Source organism: Gopherus evgoodei, chromosome 4, assembly GCF_007399415.2.
Source record: "Gopherus evgoodei ecotype Sinaloan lineage chromosome 4, rGopEvg1_v1.p, whole genome shotgun sequence".
Taxonomy (NCBI): Eukaryota; Metazoa; Chordata; order Testudines; family Testudinidae; genus Gopherus; species Gopherus evgoodei.
The window spans coordinates 64,796,228-64,818,996 of NC_044325.1; the positions used below are offsets into that span (position 1 = coordinate 64,796,228).

At 45.9% G+C, this 22,769-nt stretch overlaps 1 protein-coding gene across 1 annotated transcript in view; it reads right to left on the bottom strand.

Moving 5' to 3' along the window:
* Positions 1 to 22,769, bottom strand: part of LTK (leukocyte receptor tyrosine kinase) — a 163,375-nt gene that overhangs the window by 18,837 nt on the left and 121,769 nt on the right. The window contains 6 exon segments of the mRNA XM_030559520.1: positions 3,631 to 3,728; positions 7,239 to 7,368; positions 9,656 to 9,720; positions 13,170 to 13,260; positions 14,406 to 14,592; positions 16,478 to 16,588. Of these exon segments, the coding sequence (XP_030415380.1) occupies positions 3,631 to 3,728; positions 7,239 to 7,368; positions 9,656 to 9,720; positions 13,170 to 13,260; positions 14,406 to 14,592; positions 16,478 to 16,588 (682 nt within the window).

Here is a 22,769-nt window from a genome sequence, read left to right on the forward strand (position 1 = left end):
GGGCTAGTGGGGACCAATTGTACCCAATGAAGAGTGAGCTGTAGCCACTGGAGACAACTTGCCCATTGGTCTCTGAGAATTCACAGGAATTGGAATGTTTCATGGCTTGCTTTGAAAGCTGTGGGAATCGGGGTCCATGTCTGGGGGAGGGGAGAGGGTTTGAAAAAAAATTGCCCCATACTCCATGACACTGGTTCTTGGGCCTGGTCTCAATGGAGAGAATTTGCCATGTGACCTGCTCAATGATATCGGTCTGGACCTTGCCCCCATGTGAGCTGGGTTCCTGCAGGTTACTCGACTGCCTGCCTTTACTGAGGGCAGAAAGCCAAAAGAATTTGAGTGTAGCAGCTTCGAGGAGAAAATCCTTGAGGGCAATGAAGAAATCAAGATACAGAGAAAGTCTTTCACAAATCCTATGCCAGGTCCGCTTCAGAGGGAGTCCTGGATTCTACCATATGTGCCACTTGGAAGCAAAGCAGTCTGGGGAGTTCTCCCTGAGGGCCAGTCTGAAAACAAGGCTCAGAGCAAAGATCTGACTCATCATAGAGATGGTGAACACCCCACTGTGGAGACTTTCTGACATGGAAGAGACTGAGAAACAGTTTATAAGACAGCTATGAAACTCCTCAGCCTCTCACATGTAATTCAGCATCTGATGAGCACTTCCTTTGTCTCACTGTATGGACTATGCTGAGTAGGGGTGCCACATACCTGTATCAGCCCAGGAGGAGCTGCAGAAAGGAAGTGTGACTCAGAACCAACCCCCACCCCCGAGTTAGAATTCTTCTGCAGCTCCTGCTTTGTGCAGGAGGTAGCATATGCTGTGTTGGATGAGTACCAGCATAACATTCACCGCCCTCCACTAGTCACTCTACTGCCTAGTATGGGTGGGGAGGGTGAGAGAGGGCAGCACAGTCCTGGATCCACCCACTCCCTGCTTCTTTCTGCCTGCTTGGCTCACAGACCGGGTGCTCCCTTCCCAGATAAACTGTGCAAGGGGTTAGGGTTGGGACTTTATATCCCTTCACTCTCCCACACAATCACAATTTTGCCCTGTGTCAGTAAGCTGGCAAGCCAGCCCAGTCCTGAGTTGTTGACATCCTTTTTAGAAATGTTTACATTGAGAAGATACTATTAGAATTTCATATGTTGTATTGTGCTTAAGTAATAATAATCCCTTTATAGCAACATTCATCTGAGGATTTTAAAGTGCTTTCTATTTGTTGACCTTTACAAGATCCCTTATTACATTCAGTTTACAGAGGGGGAAAACTGAGGCATAGTGAGTGACTTGAGCTGAGGCCACATGTTGAATCAGTGGCAGAACTGACAACAAAGAACCCCAGCATCCTATCTCTTCCACTGCCCTAACCACAAAGCGCACATTCTCACCTATAATGCTAAGCATGAGGAAAGCAAACACCAGCCTCACAGTTCCCTGCTCAGATTGTTTCCTGCCTGGTTTCCCCCTTTTCTTCCAGTCACTCCAACTCTTGCCTAGCAGTATAGTGGTTAAGCCTGTTTGCTCTGCAGAAAGGTGATGTGTGTGTGCACATGTGCTTCTACCTGGGTGTGGATACTCTGCTCTGCCTGCCTCTTTGAAGCCTCCCCTTCCTGGCATACCTGCAAGCTGCACCCTGTTACTGTGTAGCACACACACACCATGGGCATGTCTATGCGGAGGTATAATTTTTAGCTCGGTAGATATACTCATGCTAGCTTTGATTGAGCTAGACTGCTGAAAAAGAGCAGTGTAGCTCTGGCTGCATGGGCAGTGGGACAGGCTAGCTATCCTCAGTACAATCCCATCTGAAACATCTGAAACCTACTCCCTCCTCCTGGGTGTGGGTCCCTGCTCCTTCCACCGACATGAGCTGGGCACCTGGTGGCCTTTAGAACAAGGGCGGTGACTATGGTGCTATGACTGGGAATTCCATGAATTGCAACCAGCTCTCCGTTGAAACTGAGAGATGCTGTCAGTCAACTGGGAATTTTTAGAAGCTACTCATAGCAACTGTTAGCTCATCTCTAGCACTTCATCCACAGATTGTAGGGCGGCAAATCTCATGATCCTGATTTTGCAGATGAGGAAACTGAGGTACAAAGAGGTGAACTGACTTGCCGTGAAAGCATGGCAGCGTGGGCGGCAGCATGGGTTAGCTGCTTGAGTACATACCCTGGGGCCCAGGTTGGTTTGCACAGTTTGGGCTGCTGCCCAGGCTGTTGCCGCTTCATTGCTGTTGCTATCTGAGCTAGCTAGATCAAAGCTAGCTTGGGTATGACTACATGTGCCTCAGTCCCACCTGTGATTGCAGTGCAGATATACCCTTCCTCCCTGTTCAGCATCCTACTCGCTGGGCCATACTGCACAAGTCCTGCTTTGCTTTACCCTAAATCTCCTGCTCTCTGCTTCCCTAGTCAATGGATCTAATGTCAAAGGTTATTCTGTGCTGATGCTACTCTAAAACAATCAACAAGTCAATTACAGTGAGGTCAGAAGAGCCAGAAATAAGCTACTCCTTAGTCTCATGCACATTTGGATAGGGTAATGCTACCATCTAGTGGAAAGCAGGAAGAACCTCAAGTGTGTATGCGATAGATATCCAGTAGATTAGGGGTCGGCAACCTTTCAGAAGTGGTGAGCTGAGTCTTCATTTATTCACTCTAATTTAAAGTTTTGTGTGCCAGTAATACATTTTAACGTTTTTAGAATGGTTCTCTTTCTCTCAGTCTATAATATATAACTAAACTATTGTGTATGTAAAGTAATAAGGTTTTTTCAAATGTTTTAAGAGCTTCATTTAAATTAAATTAAAGTGCAGAGCTGACCCGGGCAGTATGAAGTGCCACTGAAAATCGGCTCAGTGCTGCCTTCTGCATGCGTGCCATAGGCTGCCTACCCCTGCAGTAGATGAACTGCTGAGTATACACCAGCCAAGGGAGAGATTTTTTTAGAAGTACGAAGGGCAGCAAAGAGCTAATTCCCATTGAAAATCAAAAAGGATTTGGGCACCTAACTCCCATTTTTTGCCTCTGAAAATCTTTATTCATAATGTTGTGCTTTAGCACTGTATGCAAAGCAGCAGAGTTCACACCATTTTGTCATGTTATAACATGGAAACCACTATAATATTTGCTATTAAAGTGACATCATTAGTTGTGCTGTGTTCAGCAATTAGCTAACGCCGGAAGACCTTCCTAGTCATTAGTTATATTCTTGATTGACAGTTCACTTAGGCAGTCACTTGTGAAGACGCTGCAATAGGTTATCTTAATGATTACCTAATATACAAGGAGTCCTGCCTGCTTTTGGCTTTAGACCAAGCGCTAACTTCAGACCACTTTTCAAGTCAGATAGGTCCGATCTCAACCTGCTTATGGTTTTTGCTTCAGAAACATGGGAAATTCCTGTATCCACATGTTTTTTGCAGTGAAACCTGTCAAAACCCTAGGGGTTCAATTGAGTTTCTCCTTGAGATCTTAATCAGTCTATCTTGGGGAACGTAAAACCACATGGATCCATACTGAAAAACGTGTGCATATTCCATTGCAAAGGGAAAGCCATAGGCTTTGTACAAGCCCAGTGGAGTTAAAGCAACTTTCACACTGGTCCGGACTGCCCCATCTCACCTGTGGATGAAGTGGTTCTCCTCCAGATATTTGCAGCCACAAGCAATGTCCCTGGCTATGTTCAACAGGTCCTGCATTATCAGAGTGGATGGCTGATTCTGGATAAGAGACAGATGCACCCAGGTGAGAAGAGGAGAAATGTGGTGGGGTAGGGGAGAGAGTATAAGAAAAATAGAATAGTTGGAGAGATAGCAAGGAAGGAGAGAGAAACAGAAAGTAAGGGGAGGAGAGTCAAAGAAGAGAAGAGATTTTCTATTTAAGGTGAAGTTTGCCAGACACAGGAAGTGAGTCTATTAGATTCCCCCCTGAGAGTGTGAGAGAGAATGAGTTTTGGCCCAGTCTAAATAAAATGGCCAACACCTCTATCAAAGGTATGAAGCGAGAACTGCCCACTGTAGTGAGTAGTGTGAAAATAAGCACAAAGGAGCTTAAAAATTGGGAGAAGGGAGAAGTGGGCTTCTAAAGAATGACTCTGGGGATGCTAATGGGTCACACAACAAAAAAATGCGAAGCTAGCAGGGTGTCACTAGTCACCACTGGAGCACCTTCTTCTGGCCATATCTGGGGATTAGCTCTCCAGTCCAATGTCCCTCCTGTGGTTGCTCACTCTCCCTGTCTCACTTGCTTGGGACTTCGCTGCTCCCACTTCATGGCTTGGCCCTCCGGCCAGGTCACTGTAGTCCTCCCTTTCCAGGATAGCTTGGGACATGCTGTCCCAGGCAATCTTTCCTCTCACTATGCCTTAACAGCACCACTGCCCTGTGGTTGGTAGGTAAACCCAGCCCCCGCTACACTGGGTTCCAGCCTAGGGACCCTACAACAAACAGTCAAGGGCTGCACAGTCCTGAACCTTACTGCTGTATCCCTGGACTACTTCCTACCTTGCCCTCCTAACACTGACTGCAACCCCCACCCCCAATCTCTCAGCTACTGGGCTTAATACAGGCCCCTCCCATTCCTCTCCAGCTGAGCCTCTCTCTAATTAGTTCTTGTTCCTTGGCTGTGACTCCTAGGTATAGCTAGGTGATTAATAGGCCCACCTGGTCACCTTAGGCTTGTTGGGGTAGACATCCTATCATAGTGGGACTGACTTGAGAACAGCAACAGCTTAACTCCCATAGTGCTGGGCGTGGGATTTCTCTGAGCTAAAAAAATCTGCATTGAGGTCTACAGTGTATTCAGTAAACTGTTGCGTGATTGCTTAGACAGACCCAAGGTGTTTCCATCAGTCTGTGCAATAGCGAGCCAGGGAGAGCTACAGCATGTACCGTACGTACGTGCGTGCGTGTGTACAGCAGCCTATGTAAAGAGCCCCCTTTGTGTTTATATTCCTGAGTCTGACCTCTTCCCCGTCACAGGGATGTTACAGGGCTGGAGGTCATTAGGGTTTGGTGCTGGCACAGAGTAGTGCAGTCACTCATCTTTGCTCTCCCGCGCTCTCCTTCCATTCAAAATCCTGGATGGATGTGTTTTTTGTTTTTTGTTTTTTGTTTTTTGAAAAAAAAACCTCACTAATTTTTGTTGTGTGACCCATTAGCATCTCCAGCATCATTCTTTAGAAGCCCACTTCCCCCTTCTCCCACTTTTTAAAGCTCTTTTGTGGTTATTTTCATACTGCTTGCCGCAGCAGGCAGTTCTTACTTCACACCTTTGATAGAAGTGTTGGCCATTTTATTTAGACTGGGCCAAACCCCCCTCCCCTCCACCTGTGACACCCACTTATTCTCTGGCAATCATGTTCTTCCCCTGCAGGGAAAGTTCCATTGGTGTGTCCCAGGAAGGTGTTATGACAAGGTGCTTTTCTTCCGGTGCTCTAGGGCAAAGTGGGGAGAAATTACTACCAGCTCAGTGAAGCTCCTGGAGATGTCAAGTCAAATTGCTCTTTTTTTCTCCTGTTGTTTCCGGATGCTGTTATCTTGTTCATTTCACCGCCTGGAACCATGTAATTAGTACTCCAGCTGTTGACAGCTGGTGTTTAATCAGTTAGATGGGTCGTGTCTTTATTGTACAAAACACTTGGACATTTGCCATTGAAGGTTAGAGTTAGAAACAGTTCCGTATAAAGGTGAAAGCGAAGGAGTAAATAAGAAAGACAGGGAGGCAGAGATCAGCATATTTTGGGATACCTCTGTCAGGAGGCCAATGGAGTTTCATTTTTACTGTGGCAAAACAAACCCGTGGCAAGATCTAGAGCTGGCTGAATTTTTTAGGCATATTTCTTTGAATTTGGAAGGGCTGTTTTGGTTCAACTACATTCTTGCCCCTTTTTATTTTGTTGCTAACAAACATTCTTGATAACAGGTTTGTTTTCACACAAATGTTTAGGGAATGACTGTTCTTCACACTACTCATATTCGCTATGTGCAAATGAGAACATTCGCTCTTCGCTGGTGTTTAATCACTATTCCGTTCCATAGGCCTTGGTCTCCTCACAAAAGTTGTACTACTTCACTATACTGATGTAGTTAAAGCCCTACAACCTCCTTGGTGTGGAGTGGTTGAATGTACTTATACTAGTATGAATTTATCTAGTAGAGAAGGGAATAAACAACACCTGTATTACGCAGGGTAACTGTAGCTGTGTTGGGCCCAGGATATTAGAGAGACAAGGGGCTGAAGTAATATCTTTTATTGGACCAACTTCTGTTGGTGAGAGAAATAAGCTTTCAAGTGGACCTGGAGAAGAGCTCTGTGTGTCTTGAAAGTTTGTCTCTCTCACCACAGAAGTTGGTCTAATAAAAAGTTATTCACCGCAGACACCTTGTCTCTAATATATCTGAAAGACACCTTTAACTGCTATAATTGTGTCCATACTATGGGTTGTAGCTAATTGATATAGCTACACCAGTAAAAAAAAATGTTGTAGAGTAGGCCTTATTCTCTTATTTAGAAAGTTTCACCCCATCCACTCAGGGAGCAGAAGCAATATTATGTGAGTTACATGACCAGTAATACACTCTGAATAACCAATTACAAATAGGTGAAATTAGCAGTTTGTGAACTGCCAATACGTTGAAAGCTGCTCATCCAAATTATTCCTGGAGCCTTTTGCCATAACAATACATCTGTGGAAATCAGCATTGATTCATGATCAACCCACAAACAGAAAACCCAGGACTAATTCCAGGTTGTTATTTATTTGCATTGGCTATTTCATTCAGCACTAATGGTACATGTAGGGCCAGGTCTTCAGCTGGTGTAAACTGACATAGCTCCACTGAAGTCAGTGTTGATCTATGCCAGCTGAAGAGCTGCTCCAACATCTTCCCATTAACAAGGGTCCTTGCTGTAATTTCAGCTCTTCACTTGACACAGCAATGTGATGAAGGCTGAGGGAACATTCTCAAGTGCTGTTGTCCAGCTGACCCTGGCAGAGAACAGGGGAGGTGACAGGAAAACATCCTTTATTCTGTGTCCTCCTTGATTGCTAAAAAGCTGGATCCTTTGAAATATGTGATCAAGTATCATTTTCTATTATTGGCATCTGCTCAAGTCAAGGGAAGGGTGGAAAATGTCCAGAGGTTTGTAGGAGTTGGGAATCAGAAATCAGCCCTATTAAAATGCCATAATGAAAACAGACACAAGTGGAAAGGGGAAGATGGTCTCACCAGCCGGGGTCGATTCTGCCTAAGGAAGCTCTTCATATCTCCACCGGCCATGAGCTCCAGCAGAATGAAGCGAGGCAGTGTTTGAAGGCTCACGCCAATGCACCGTACAATGTTCTGGTGACTGAACTTACTGTGAATCAACCACCACAGCAACATGGAAAGGAGAAGACAAAATCAGAGAGGGGATAAAACCTGTTACCCAACTCCCCCCTGAACTTTGGTGATTCAGATGAAATACAACCTGATTGTGAAACACTCTGTCAAAGCAAATCCTGACCTCAGCTAAATCAAAGCATGGTGCCCTCAGCCCAGCTCTGCTTACAAGGAACCCAAAGAGATTCTGCTTGGCTTTGCTTAATCGAACTTCCTCAGAAAGTGGGAGAAAACTGGCAAAAGCTACCAAATACAACAGTGCCTTCTCTCCACCCACGCCTGCCATGATCCTCTAATGCAGAGAAGATTCATGGATTTAACAGTGACGGGTCATGGGAGAAAGGAAACATGATATCTTAAAATCCAAAATATTACAGCTATTTGAAATGAAATGTTATCGTGGGGATTTGTTTTTTTTTCAATGTTTGTTAAATAAATTTCTGTGTAGCTGGGGGTTTCAGTTCAGTGTCCAGTCTGCCAAAAACAGGGTTAGCTCATGCCAGTTGTAGCAATTGGTTTTGTAATTTTTTTCTGTCCTCAAGGAACTGGGTTGAGACAATAAACTCATTTAACAGATGCTGCCAAACTATCATCAGAAGGTTGTGACTTTTGATCACTACCAACCTGGGTTAGATATGAACTGAGGACTTTGGCAGGGGTGGAGGGACAGAGAGGGTAGAGCCTACTAAATAAATCAAAACATTATGAAATGATCTTGTGGGTTGCTTTTAAAAATCATGTATCAGCACTGCTGCCTCTTGCCTTGCCAATCAGAACTCCAACAGTCTGCGGGAGATGGACTGATGTCAATAGTTGAGTCCCAGCAGCATGTCCTAGCTGTGAGATGAAGTCATCCACATACAAACACCTTCAGGAATGCTTTTATTCCAAACACTCAAGAAGGGGCAGAGCCATAAAAATAAGTAACTCCCAGCAATACATTTCACAATGTCTTTCAGACATTTCAATCCTTCTAAAAGCTTGCAAGAAATTATAATAGGTGTGGCTCTTTCTGGATTTTTCCAGTGATTGCTTTGCCAGGCAAGATCTGGGCAATGCCACGGTAAGTGACAGCCACCTCCCCAGTAAATCTGCTGTATGCTGTGAAAGAGATTAGGGGAGTTCTTCCAGATCATCTCCCTTTTTTCAAACTTCCTTTTGGAGCTTGATGTAGTGGCATAAACCCCAGGTTTGAAATACCTAGAGTGCCTGGAATTAGGGGGATGGCTCAGCTCTCTAGCTTTCCTAGGCAGATAAATTATACACCACCTAGCTCATTATGAGAAGGTCTTTGAAATCCAACCTTATAAATTGTCTGATCTACTCTGCACAGACATCAAAAGATAGATTGTGCCTGAGTAGCACTGGCCTGCGCTGAGGGAGGTGATGAGCTGCACTACATCTCCTGGAGCTCCCTGGCACACACTGGTTCCCTGTTCACAAATTCACCCCTTGAGGGTTCAGCATGCCCCATTCTGCTGCCTGGTGCAGAGGAGGGGCAGAGACATGGGGCCTTTAGGGCGACTAGTGGTGCAGAAGGCATTGGGAGGGAGAAGTCTCTGTGGTTAGGGGAGCACAGGAGCTACAGTTGTGATTGGCTACTGCTTAAAGGGCACAAAGGGGAAGCTTCATGCATCATCTCCTTGTGCAGCCATCCATGCAAGAGACAGGTCCAGGGTTGTTCCTAAACACCCCATAGCATTTTTAATAAGAGAAGGGTTTGCCCCAATATCCTGGGCTGAAAACTCTCTCCTTGGCATGCAGCATGTTGTGCGCCAGCTGACTGCTGCTCTCCACCCCATTGGTGGCTGAATTTCAGTAGGGTTGCATGGCTATAGGGACAAACCCTGTAGTTCACATATTACACAGCTTTCCATTCAATCAAAGGGAGTTTCCTTACACAAAGACTGCAGGACGTGAGTCCTACATGGCCAAGGGCCCTGGGATTTCCTGAGATGAAAGATACAATATACATGTAACACAGTTAAAAGAATTTAGTGCTTATTTCCCAAACAACCACTGGAGAAATTACTGGTTATTTCAGCAAAGCCGAAAGTAAGAGTCTCATGTACAAAGTGGACACATTATCCATTAGAAACTGAGCTGTCACTAACTCATAGGCCGCCAAACAGCCATTGGCTGTAGCAATTTGTAATTAATATCAAGCAGGGCTGGATTGGAACCAGTGATTTAAATGTGAAAGTCTCGCCATCCTGTTATTAATCTCCTGAGTCAGTGAGTTAATTTTCTGGTTAGAAATGTACCTGATTATCAGCGCTTCCATCAGAAAATCCATCTCGTCCTGCTCAGAACAGATTTCTGGCAATGTCTGTTGAGAGGGAACGAAAGGGGAGAAGCACCCAGAAGAAACAAAGATATTTAAGAGAAGTATAAAAAAGCCAGTGAAGACACAATACGATTAAGTGGTAGCTATGATATGAGTGTCTGTCTCTCTCCTCTTCCAATTCCCTACTTATTGGGTCATATACGACTCAAGAGGTGGGAAAGAAACAAGAGCCGACTGACCTACGTGAAGAATATTCTTGTGTGTGCATTTAACTACATGCAGTGCTTTTGTTTAGTTCATTTAAAATAGTGGTTCTTAACTTGGGGTGCATGCACCCCCTGGGGGGGTGCGAGATGACCTTTCTGGGGGTGCGAGACGTGCCAGATAATTTTAGAAGGTAAATCATCGAAAACACAAATTAAGCACAAACACGTAAGTACAACTACTTTGTTTCCTCAAACTGATGTATTTATTAACATTATACATTTTAACGGTTATTGTAATATACAAACAAAAATATATCTAGGTTTAAGGGGTGTGAGAACATAGTTTGAGAACCAAAGGGGTGCAGGCTGCAGTAAAGGTTAAGAGCCACTGATTTAAAACAGTGTGTACTAATGGCCTTGACAGATAGATACAAACTGCAGGTGCAGGTCTGAGCAGGACGGTGTGGGCATCGCTGTAGAGATGATATGGCTGCAGCTATCTGTGTGTGCAGACTTGAGGGGACTGGCTGTTCACTACTGAATGCAGGCTAGGCTGTGAGGGAGAACATGGCTACTGCCATTTGCAGTGTGGGCTTTGGAGGATGGGGCCGCATTTTACTAAATGAAATAGACCATCTCTTGGGCCATTTACTACATTGGTGTGTGCACCATTTACAAAAGGAGTATGTTCGATGTATTTTTTAAAGCTCTCTATTCTACATCCACCTGCTCTGTCAAAGACCAACTCAGTGAAAGAAGGGACTGATGATAGAGCCAGACCATGATGAACCCAGCTTCTGTGTGATGGGCAATCTGGGCACTGTGAAGTGATTTATGTGCACTCAGCCTGTATGACCTTAAATAACACTCCCTCTCTCATCTACCATGTGGACATTATATCATCTTCCAGAAGGAAGTACAGCAGATTCTCAGCAGTTTCATTTGCTAGGGGCTATGTGAAGACCTGGGAAGATTGCAGACAGGGCACTAACAGGGAGCAGTGCTTGCTCACTCACACAGAAGCTGGCCACAGTCTGGCCCTGGATCATTAAAATGGAAACAATAAATAGCATCTGAATGCACTTTTTCCTCTCTTTTTACTTTTGCACGTCACTCCGGACTGTGAAGCTAGAATAGACAGTTTCACTTGCAGTGTTTAGTCAGTTTCAGTTCTGGGTTCTCACATTCGCTCAGGGTATGTCTACCCTGGAGTTAGACACCCACAGCTGGCCCATGCAAACTGACTTGGGCTGGGACTGATGGGTTGTTTAGTTGCTGTGCAGACATTTCAGCTCGAGCTGCAGTGTGAGTTCTGGGACTCTCCCACCTCACAGGGTCCTAGTGCATGGGCTCCAGCCAGAGCCTGGACATCTACACTGCAATTAAACAGCTCCGCAGCCAAGTGCCATTAGCCTGATTCAATTGGCACTAGCAAGCCATGGGTTTTTAATTGCAGCCTAGACATATCCGAGTCTTTACAACACAGTTAGCTCGAGTTATAACTCAAGTGCTAACCCCAACTCAACTCACATTCTGTTAGCTTTTTTGATACCGCTGCACATTGAACGGATGTTTTCAGAGAACTATCTACCGTGACTCCAAGAGCTCTTTCTTGAGTGGTAACAGATAATTTAGACCCCATCATTTTATATGGATAGTTCGGATTCCAGTATGCGTTACTTTGCATTTATCAACATTGAATTTCATCTGCCATTTTGTTGCCCGGTCACCCAGTTTTGTGAGATCCTTTTGTAACTCTTCACCATCTTGTTTTGGACTTCACTGTCTTGAGTAATTTTGTTTCATCTGCAAATTTTGTCACCTCACAGTTTACCCATTTTTCCAGATCATTTATGAATATCTTGAAGAGCACTGGTCCCAGTACAGAACCCTTGGGGACACTACTATTTACCTCTCTCCATTCCAAAAATTGACCATTTATTCCTACCCTTTGTTTCCTGTCTTTCCAGTTATTGATCTGTGAGAGGATCTTCCCTCTGAGCCCATGACTGCTTACTTTTCTTAAGAGCCTTGGGTGAAGGACCTTGTCAAAGGCTTTCTAAAAGTCCAAGTACACTATATCCACTGGATCACTCTTGACCACATGTTTGTTGGACTGCCTCAAAGAATTCTAGTAGATTGGTGAGGCATGGTTTCCCTTTAAAAAAGCCGTGTTGACTCTTCCCCCAAAAGTCATGTTCTTCTAGGTGTCTGATAATTCTGTTCTTTCCTATAGTTTCAACCAGTTTGCCTGGTACTGAAGTCAGGCTTACCAGCCTATAATTGCCAGAATTGCCTCTGGAGCCTTTCTAAAAAAGGAGGTGTCTGGAGTATCAGTCACAAAGCCTGGAGTATCAGGAATTGCTGGAATAGTGTCTATGGGTACATCTGCATTTGGAGCTGGGGGTGTGATTCCCATCTCAAGGAGACATACCTGTGCTAGCTCTCATCAATCTAGCATGCTAGAATAGAGTGCAGCTGTGGCAGTGTGAGCTGTGAGACAGACTAGCCTCCCCGAGTATACACCTAGAGAATCTGAGGGCACCTACATAGGGCGCACTGCACTCTATTTTAGCATGCCAGCTTAATGAGAGCTAGCACAGGTATGTCTCCTAGAGCTGGGAATCACATCCCCAGCTCCAAGTGTAGATGAATCCTAAAGGTGACTTACATGACTATTACTTTACTGAAAGACTCTCAGCAAACACCGGAAGTGCGATTCAAACTCTGCTGGTATCAAATAGCAGAGCTCCCTCACTTCAGTGGAGCTGCATCGATTGACGTTAGCAGAGGATTTAGCACTTTGTTTTAATTGTAGCTAATATATTTTATATGGATGGGTGACTAAGATTCATATAGCCTCCTCTTAGATGCAGTAGGAGCTCTCTCCCTGGTATTGGCAGCAGAGGCTGAGGGACACACTCTTCTCTTCGGGTTCTGTCGTGCAGAGGCCTTTGACTCATTGGGCCCAGTTATTCCACTGAAATTAACACAACAGTTCTCACCCTCATTAGAGCATCAGGTGTAGCCACTACAAGGTCATGCTGCAAACAATAACTGTTTATTTGCAATCTGCTGCTATTGCTACCTGGCTTAAAAGTCAAAACAATGGAAAGCTCATAACTCCCACGTGTGACATTAGCAGCATGTGTAACACTGTTAACCATGCAATATATGATAATTGTAACAATCCATTTCTATTTGGAACCTTTATATGGTAATATTACTCTCATCAGTATTCGCTACCGTACAGGAAAGATTAGACCATTAGCTGTAAGTACTGACCTTGATAGCCACTTGAAGAGGGTTAGGATCCCCTGCGATTCCTACCACAGTCCCCTCATAAACCTCACCAAATGCACCATGCCCTAGGGCCCTGAAGGGAAGAGAAAAAGCAGGTATTACTGTGTCAAGTTGAGGAATAGGTTTTGGACCTGTTCTCGAAACTGAAATCCAGGGCAAAGCAATCAGTCCCAGACATGGCCTAGTATCAAAATGTCCAGAATCACCTCTGGACCCATTCTGGTGCTATAATGTTGAACCTTCAGTGGTACTGAAAACACAGGAGTCTATTGCATGCTGACAAAGTAACCGCCTGAATCTATACTGGCACCAGCACCCTAGGATTTGGTGACAGATTTATCTATATAATAAGATTTGAGGAATGTCACTCGGTGCATGACTCTGAAGCCTAGACGGTCTATTGAGTCAGTGTGAAGCAATGGCAGCAGCTACAAGCATGGTTTAGGGGTCTCTATTCAGAATATCACTCTGTTACCATCCAATTTTTATGTTCTCAGGCATTTTCACCTTTTTTACATGTAACTCCATGAATTACACCTAGGCACCAGCACGAGCTTTCAGTTACTAGCAATGATATTAAGGTTACAGTGAATCAGGGCATCAGAGAGAGAAGGCTGTGGGCTGATATCTGAAGGCAAAGTAGGCAGTCAAATTTTGCCTGTACTCCCTATGCCCTCTTCACTGACATCAGCTGGATTGCAGGGGTCATGAGAGTAGCCCAGGGTGGCTTTCCTTGTGATGTGAGTTTCTGTTCTGATGCAGAAAATGAAATGTTGCTTTGGACCTGGAAGAGATTTGTTGGGAGCCAGGCAGCCCCAGTAACCCAGGACTTCCCAAAAGTGTAAGGGAGGGAACAGTACAGGGAATCTTCTTGCTTCTACCTGGAAGCCAATCAGTCAATGGGACATGTGACTCATGAGTTTAAGTTAAACATGTCCTTAAGTCAGGGCCTAATTCTTACAAAATGGTGTCTTGAAGAACATAAAAGTGAGGCATAGCTGTTATAAGCAGCTGTCATGAAAGCCACATTTACGCTGTACCATGCTGGACTGTGAGCTTTCCACGGTTAGTCAGCCAGCTAGCCCTCAGTCTCTTGTTCTCCATGTTCCATGGCACATTTTATACATTCAAACAAAATAAATATGGGACCCTGCCACCTTAACCAAAGGCTACAACTCCTCTCCTGAATGAAGGAGCAGGCCCAGCAGCAAGCCTTACCGAAGCAGGGAGATGTTTTTCCGGGGGATCTCCTTCAGCTCGCTCAGTGTGGCAGCCTTCCCTGCAAAGCAGTAGTTAGGGTTGTAATCTGTCATGATGGTAGAGGTGCGGATTTTGCTCAGTTTATATTCTGGGCTCTGCAGTCGTGCTCTGGCTCCTTCCAGCTGCTGCTTTTTACGGTGATAAACTGTGGAAGCACACCACAAAAGAATAGAGGGTGAAAAGTCAACATGTGGGTAGAGCAGAGGAAACAATGCCAACAGCACAGAACAATCAACAACACAAAGAGACCAAGTCAGCAGTTATGAATCCAAGTAATATTCTTAAATCCCCAGCATCTTGAATGGGATACACAAGCATGGAGTATTGGCCATATGTAGGTCTGGGCTCCATCTCCCTTTCTCTGGAGCAACCTCCCCTGAACCAAGAAGCAAGAGGACTTGCTGTAACTCAACCAAGACAACAAAGCAAGTGGCCAATCAGACTGAGACTATGCCATGCCTTTAAATGAGTTCTATCTTTAACCAGTGGTAATGACAACAGTCTATGGATTAGTGGCTGCTAAAGGAGGGCCAGCTTAATGATCTGGTGGTCTTTCTAAGTGGTTTTCTCCCCAGAAGGGCAAGGCCAGAGCAGTCTCTACTCATGTGGCTACCATTGTGTCCAGCTTTTACATGGGCCAGGCAAACGGTGATGTTTCTTGCTGGCTTCCCATGACTTGACTTACGCAAGGGTAGAACACAGTCTGGTCCCAATTATTAGCAGCAGCATTAATAATGTGGTCCGCAGGCAGACTAGTCTTCCTCTGGCTTTGGCTGGTAGTCACCAGTCTCCTGGCTGGAGCCCCTCTCAATTCCCCATCAGTCCCATGGTTAGTAGAATATAGCCTTAAGGTGGGCTCCCTTCTTCCAGTGGGGCCAACTCAGAGGCTGGTAAAAGCCAGGTTGGGGACCGTGGGTTTGAGCAGTGTTGCAACAGTAATGAGAAAATGGATTATTCTGCTCAGCACCCCACTTTCAAGGCCTTTACAAAGAAACTTTTGGGGTTCAGGACAGGCGGGTCAACTGAGCAATTCCCGGTGGAGGGGGAAGGCTGACAGGCCTCCGCTCCACTCCAGGGACTTTGCTCTTCTCCTGTGGACCCCAAAAGTCATTGCATCATCGTAAAACCCAGAGGTCAGCATGTCAGTGGACACTTGGCCATCATTGCTGCACCAACGGAGACTCCAACTGGAGACACGTGAGATCCTGCTTTGTCTCCCTTTCCCTTGTGTATTCCTTTTTGCCCTGCTATTTTTCCTCCTGTCCTGTCTCTCTCCTTCTCTCTTGGCTTTCCATTTGATCCTGAGGTCAACTGTACCACGCAGTATCAGTACAATGAGACAAGATAGTCCAACCAGCTCTGTCCTGCCTGAAAGAGACTGGTGAAGGAGAGGGGACCAGCCCAGCTTGATGATGTCCCAGACCAGAAGAGAAGCTTGAGCCCAGGGCAAATGTTGTTTTGGCCAACCCACCAATATAGAGCATCTGCCTGGGACTGACCTGTCACCCAGAATCCTGGCAGCATCAGCAAAAGCTGTATTTCTCCCACCTTTATTATCCTATCTCTTCTCCTCCTTGGGTCCATCTATTTGTCAAAAGCAAGACAGGCCGCCACCCTTCCCATCTCAGAACAGCAACAGAACTAACCCTTTCCTCCCCATCAAGAAGGGTTGTCTAGTGAAATAAGAGACTCTATTTCTTTTAAAAGGCACTTTTAATAGATTTTGGTCCAGTCTGTTTTACATAATCATTCAATTTCAAACTGCTTTATAACTTATTTTAGCTCTTTCTCTCACGTGTATCCTAACCATTAAATCTCCAAACTTTAGCATACATTTCTTAGTCTGTTTGGCATGGAATGAAGCAAACCGAGGTCTCTATATACCAAACTCTAACCCTTGCTTAACAGTTTAACACTGGACAGTGACAGGGTCATGGTAACACCGTTGACTCTTAGGGCACGTATATTCCATATAGATTAATACAAGAGCAGGAATGAGTATACTAATACAAGCCAAAGACGTTCCTTACCGATGGACAGGCTGCCACAAGCCAGAGCCATTCCAAGCACTACAATCACAGTAACCACAGCTAGGAGGAGCGGAAGAGGAAGGTGTCCCTCTGGGATGGGGCTGTGAGGAACTGGCCAAAACAAAGACACAGACACATTAACCACCAGACAACCACAGCCCCATTAAAGAACTTCACCTGCCATGGTTCCCTTCTTCCAAAAAATAATATGATGATGGTGGTGAAGAACCATAATTTGCATGTTAAAGCAAATTCCATTAGGGTCCCAGGAGTCATAAACACTCATAAATCACTGTTCAACCAATGTAATTACCTAACACGAACAGCTTAAAACAAACATATCCCTTATTCTGTTCTTCAGATTCCAGATGGATGGAAAATAGCACTGCCCACTAGCTGGAATTCCCCTAAGGAAGCTCAATGTCTTAGAATTGGAAGACAGTGTTAGAAAAGAATGATGAACATCAGTCAAACGAGTATTAACTGGTGTGAAAAGAAGGGGCCAAATTCATCTCTAGTGTAACTCCATGTGATTCAGTCATTCTATTTGGTGGTGTTACATCACAGATGTGTTTAACCCAAGATGTACTGATAAATAAGGCTGCAAGTTTGCCATGGAGATCACAGAAGTCATAGATTCCATGACTTTCCAGGACATCCGTGACTTCTGCAGTGGCCAGTGTGGCTAGCCGAGGGGCTGCCCATGGATCCCGGCCCATGGAAGCTGTGGAGTTGGTGCTTGAGGCGGGGGCAGTGTGTGGAGCTAGAAGCTGAGAGAGGGACATGTCGCCACTTCCAGGGAGCTGCAAGGAGTCGGGTAGGGAGTCTGTTTGCCCTGCCCCTCTGCCCAGGACCAGCAGGGGTCCCAGCAGGGCCACCCAGAGGGGGTGGAAAGTGGGGCAATTGAGAGTTTTTCGGGGCCATGGAGCAGGGTCCTTCACTTGCTCCGGGGGCCCCGGAAAACTCCCACGGGGCCCGGGCCCCCGGAGCGTCTTCCGCTCTGGTCTTGGGCGGCGATTCGGCAGCAGGGTGTCCTTCAGCTCTGGGACCGGCCACTGAAGTGCCCCGAAGTACCACGGCGGGGGGTTCTTCTGTCCTGGGACCTGCCACCAAGTGCTGGGTCTTCGGCAGCAATTCGGCAGTGGGGGCCCCCTGCCCCCTGCCACCGAAGACCCCATGCCCCCTGAATCCTTTGGGCGGCCCTGGGTCCCGGGTCGCCTGCTGCTGCCAGTCCCCCCGCCCAGCACCTACAGCATCCCCCAGGCCACCCCTCCAAGCAGCTGCAGTGTCCCCGAGCTGTCCCCCCCAGCACTCACAGCGCCCCCCTAGACATCTCTCCCCGCAATATGTAGTCAGGGGAATATAGTACAAGTCATGGACAGCTTATGGGCTGTGAATTTTTGTTTACTGCCCATGACCTGTCCATGACTTTTACTAAAAATACCCGTGACTAAAATGTAGCCTTACTGATAAAACAATCCCTTCTGAAAATGATCATTTGTCCTGAATCCCCACTGGGGAACTTTCAGCTGCTAAGTTCTCTCAGAATGCATTGTCTGCTTGTCAGATGAATTTACACTGCGCTCTTTTATAGATGTCGTGCCTTCAGCCCAAACAACATTGAATTTTTGAGGCTGTGGGGTGGTGCAACTCATCCTGGTGTGCAAGGAGATGGTGTCTGGAGTTTTCAGTCCTATCTACTCCCAACACTCCTCATAATCCTGCATCTCCAGAGTGAAATATAGGAAGATGTCTTCCCCTTCTCCTCCAAAGATGGGTGCTCACTTCCATCTAGGCTCCCCTTTCCATCTATGCAGACTCTCTGGCTCATCCCCCCTTTCTTGACCTGAGGCATGAACACCAGAAGAAGCACAGCTAAGTGGGTAGGCCAAATCGGCAGCTTGACGGTGGAAAGAGCCTATTACTAGTAATGGCCAAACTCAGAAGGTTTGGCTCAGATAAGCATCTACAAGTTTGACTTCTTATCCACAGCTAATCCTGAAGTACATCAGTACAGGCTTTCATATGATTTCTGTAAAAAGATGATTTTCTGCTTTATGATTGCTGGTACTTCCTACTTCTGTCTGAGCTGGGAATACTGGCGAGACAGGATCCTTCAATGCTCTGGCACATCTGATCCCAGTTCCAGCTGGAAAACATAGGTCCAGGGGGGCCTGAGAATGATCAATCCTTCTTATAAAAACCTAACTAAAACCTTTTTCCGATCTCATGAGACGATTCCATTTTCAGTCTCCCACAGACACAAAAATGACCGTTTGTGCTTGCAGAAAGTGCGTGAGCCAGACAGAAGTTGAACTTGAAATCTAACACTTCTGCTCTGCCCTCTAAGATGGGGATTCCCAGTCTTTTTCTTTCTGAGCCCCACCCCCAGCATGCTATAAAAACTCCATGGCCCACTTTGTGTCACAACAACTGTTGTTCTGCATATCCAGTAGATTAAAAGCTGTATTAAATTGATCATTAGGGAGTTACACACAACACATATATAATATATAAAAAGAAAAGGATAATATAGGTACAAAAATTAAAAACTGAATATTATTTTTATTTTCCTTACTCAGTGTGAAACTTTAAAAGTAGCAAAGAGTCCTGTGGCACCTTATAGACTAACAGACATTTTGGAGCATGAGCTTTCGTGGGTGAATATCCACTTCGTCAGATGCATGTAGTGGAAATTTCCAGGGGCAGGTATATATATGCAGGCAAGCTAGAGATAATGAGGTAGTTCAATCAGGGAGGATGAGGCCCTGTTCTAGCAGTTGAGGTGTGAAAACCAAGGGAGGAGAAACTGGTTCTGTAACTGGCAAGCCATTCACAGTCTTTGTTTAATCCTGAGCTGATGGTGTCAAATTTGCAGATGAACTGAAGCTCAGCAGTTTCTCTTTGAAGTCTGGTCCTGAAGTTTTTTTGCTGCAGGATGGCCACCTTAAGGTCTGCTATAGTGTGGCCAGGGAGGTTGAAGTGTTCTCCTACAGGTTTTTGTATATTGCCATTCCTAATATCTGATTTGTGTCCGTTTATCCTTTTCTGTAGCGACTGTCCAGTTTGGCCGATGTACCTAGCAGAGGGGCATTGCTGGCATATGATGGCGTATATTACATTGGTGGACGTGCAGGTGAATGAACTGGTGATGGTGTGGCTGATCTGGTTAGGTCCTGTGATGGTGTCGCTGGTGTAGATATGTGGGCAGAGTTGGCATCGAGGTTTGTTGCATGGATTGGTTCCTGAGCTAGAGTTCCTATGGTGCGGTGTGCAGTTACGGGTGACAATATGTTTCAGGTTGACAGGTTGCCTGTGGGCGAGGACTGGCCTGCCACCCAAGGCCTGTGAAAGTGTGGGATCATTGTCCAGGATGGGTTGTAGGTCCCTGATGATGCGTTGGAGAGGTTTTAGCTGGGGACTGTATATGATGGCCAGTGGAGTCCTGTTGGTTTCTTTCTTGGGTTTGTCTTGCAGTAGGAGGCTTCTGGGTACACGTCTGGCTCTGTTGATCTGTTTCCTTATTTCCTCATGCGGGTATTGTAGTTTTGAGAATGCTTGGTGGAGATTTTGTAGGTGTTGGTCTCTGTCTGAGGGGTTAGAGTAGATGCGGTTGTACCTCAGTGCTTGGCTATAGACAATGGATCATGTGATGTGCCCGGGATGGAAGCTGGAGGCATGAAGGTAGGCATAGCGGTAGGTAGGTTTTCGGTATAGGGTGGTGGTAATGTGACCATCACTTATTTGCACCGTAGTGTCTAGGAAGTGGACCTCCCGTGTAGATTGTTCCAGGCTGAGGTTGATGGTGGGGTGGAAGCTGTTGAAATCGTGGTGGAATTTTTCCAGAGACTCCTTCCCATGGGTCCAGATGATGATGTCATCAATGTAGCGTAGGCAGAGAAGGGACGTGAGTGGACGAGAGCTGAGGAAGCGTTGTTCCAGGTCGGCCATAAAAATATTGGCATATTGTGGGACCATGCGGGTGCCCAGAGCTGTGCCACTGATCTGGAGATGTATATTGTCATCAAATTTGAAATAGTTGTGTGTGAGGATAAAGGCACAGAGCTCAGCAGCCAGTTGTGCTGTAGCATCATCAGGGATACTGTTCCTGACAGCTTGTATTCCATCTGTGTGTGGGATGTTTGTGTAGAGAGCCATCTACAATCCATGGTGGCTAGGATGGTGTTTCTCTGGAAGGTCACCAATGCATTGTAGTTTCCTCAGGAAATCAGTGGTGTCACGGAGATAGCTGGGACGTGCTGGTGGCATAGGGTCTGAGTAGAGAGTCCACATATCCAGACAGTCCTTCAGTGAGATTGCCAATGCCCGAGATGATGGGGTGTCCAGGATTTCCGGGTTTGTGGATCTTGGATAGTAGATAGATAACCCGGTCGGGCATCTAAGGGTATGTTGATTTGTTCTGGTGTTAGTGCAGACAGTGTCCTGAGTAGATGTTGCAGTTTCTTAGTGTATTCCTCAATGGGATCTGAGGGAAGTGGCCTGTAGAATTTGGTGTTGAAGAGTTGTCTGGCAGCCTCCTTTTGGTAGTCAAACGGATGGACATCATACCAAATGGACTAAAGGTAAAAAATCCACTGCTATCTACATACTACACAGACCACAGTGAGAGATTATGCCATACTCTATTAAAGAAACTGAGGAACCACCTGATCAGCATCCTATACAGCAAACAGGAAAACATCATAAAAGACTCTCCAACTTGGAGACTCTCATTAATAACCAAACTTCCATACAAACGGACTTCACTAAAATAAGACAGGAGATCTACATTACTCCACCTCTCTACAAAGGAAAAAGGACTGTAAGCTGTCTAAACTCCTACCTGCCTCATGGGGCCACAACTGTGGTACCCCCAACCCACCCAGCAATATTGTCAATCTATCCAACTACACACTAAGCCCAGAAGAAAAGTCTGTCCTATCTCGGGGACTCTCTTTCTGCCCTGCCACCCCCACCAACATGATACAGTTCTGCGGCGATCTGGAAGCCTACTTCCGCCGTCTCCGACTCAAAGAATACTTTCAGGACAACACTGAACAGCACACTGATACACAGGTACCCTCCCACCAACAGCACAAGAAGAACTCCACATGGACTCCTCCTGAGGGTCGAAATGACAGTCGAGGATCGAATGCTTCCGCTGACATGCACAGGCAGAAATTGTGGAAAACAACATCGCTTGCCTCATAACTTAAGTTGTGCAGAACGCAATGCCATCCACAGCCTCAGAAACCACCCTGACATTATCATCAAAGAGGCTGATAAAGGAGGTGCTGTTGTCATCATGAACAGGTCTGACTACCAAAAGGAGGCTGCCAGACAACTCTCCAACACCAAATTCTACAGGCCACTTCCCTCAGATCCCACTGAGGAATACACTAAGAAACTGCAACATCTACTCAGGACACTCTCTACACTAACACCAGAACAAATCAACATACCCTTAGAGCCCCGACCAGGGTTATTCTATCTACTATCCAAGATCCACAAACCCGGAAATCCTGGACACCCCATCATCTCGGGCATTGGCACTCTCACTGAAGGACTGTCTGGATATGTGGACTCTCTACTCAGACCCTATGCCACCAGCACTCCCAGCTATCTCCGTGACACCACTGATTTCCTGAGGAAACTACAATGCATTGGTGACCTTCCAGAAAACACCATCCTAGCCACCATGGATGTAGAGGCTCTCTACACGAACATCCCATACACAGATGGAATACAAGCTGTCAGGAACAGTATCCCTGATGATGCTACAGCACAACTGGCTGCTGAGCTCTGTGCCTTTATCCTCACACACAACTATTTCAAATTTGATGACAATATACATCTCCAGATCAGTGGCACAGCTCTGGGCACCCGCATGGCCCCACAATATGCCAATATTTTTATGGCCGACCTGGAACAACGCTTCCTCAGCTCTCGTCCACTCACGTCCCTTCTCTACCTACTCTACATTGATGACATCTTTATCATCTGGACCCATGGGAAGGAGTCTCTGGAAAAATTCCACCACGATTTCAACAGCTTCCACCCCACCATCAACCTCAGCCTGGACCAATCTACACAGGAGGTCCACTTCCTAGACATCACGGTGCAAATAAGTGATGGTCACATTACCACCACCCTATACCGAAAACCTACCGACCGCTATGCCTACCTTCATGCCTCCAGCTTCCATCCGGGCACATCACATGAGCCATTGTCTATAGCCAAGCACTGAGGTACAACCCGCATCTACTCTAACCCTCAGACAGAGACCAACACC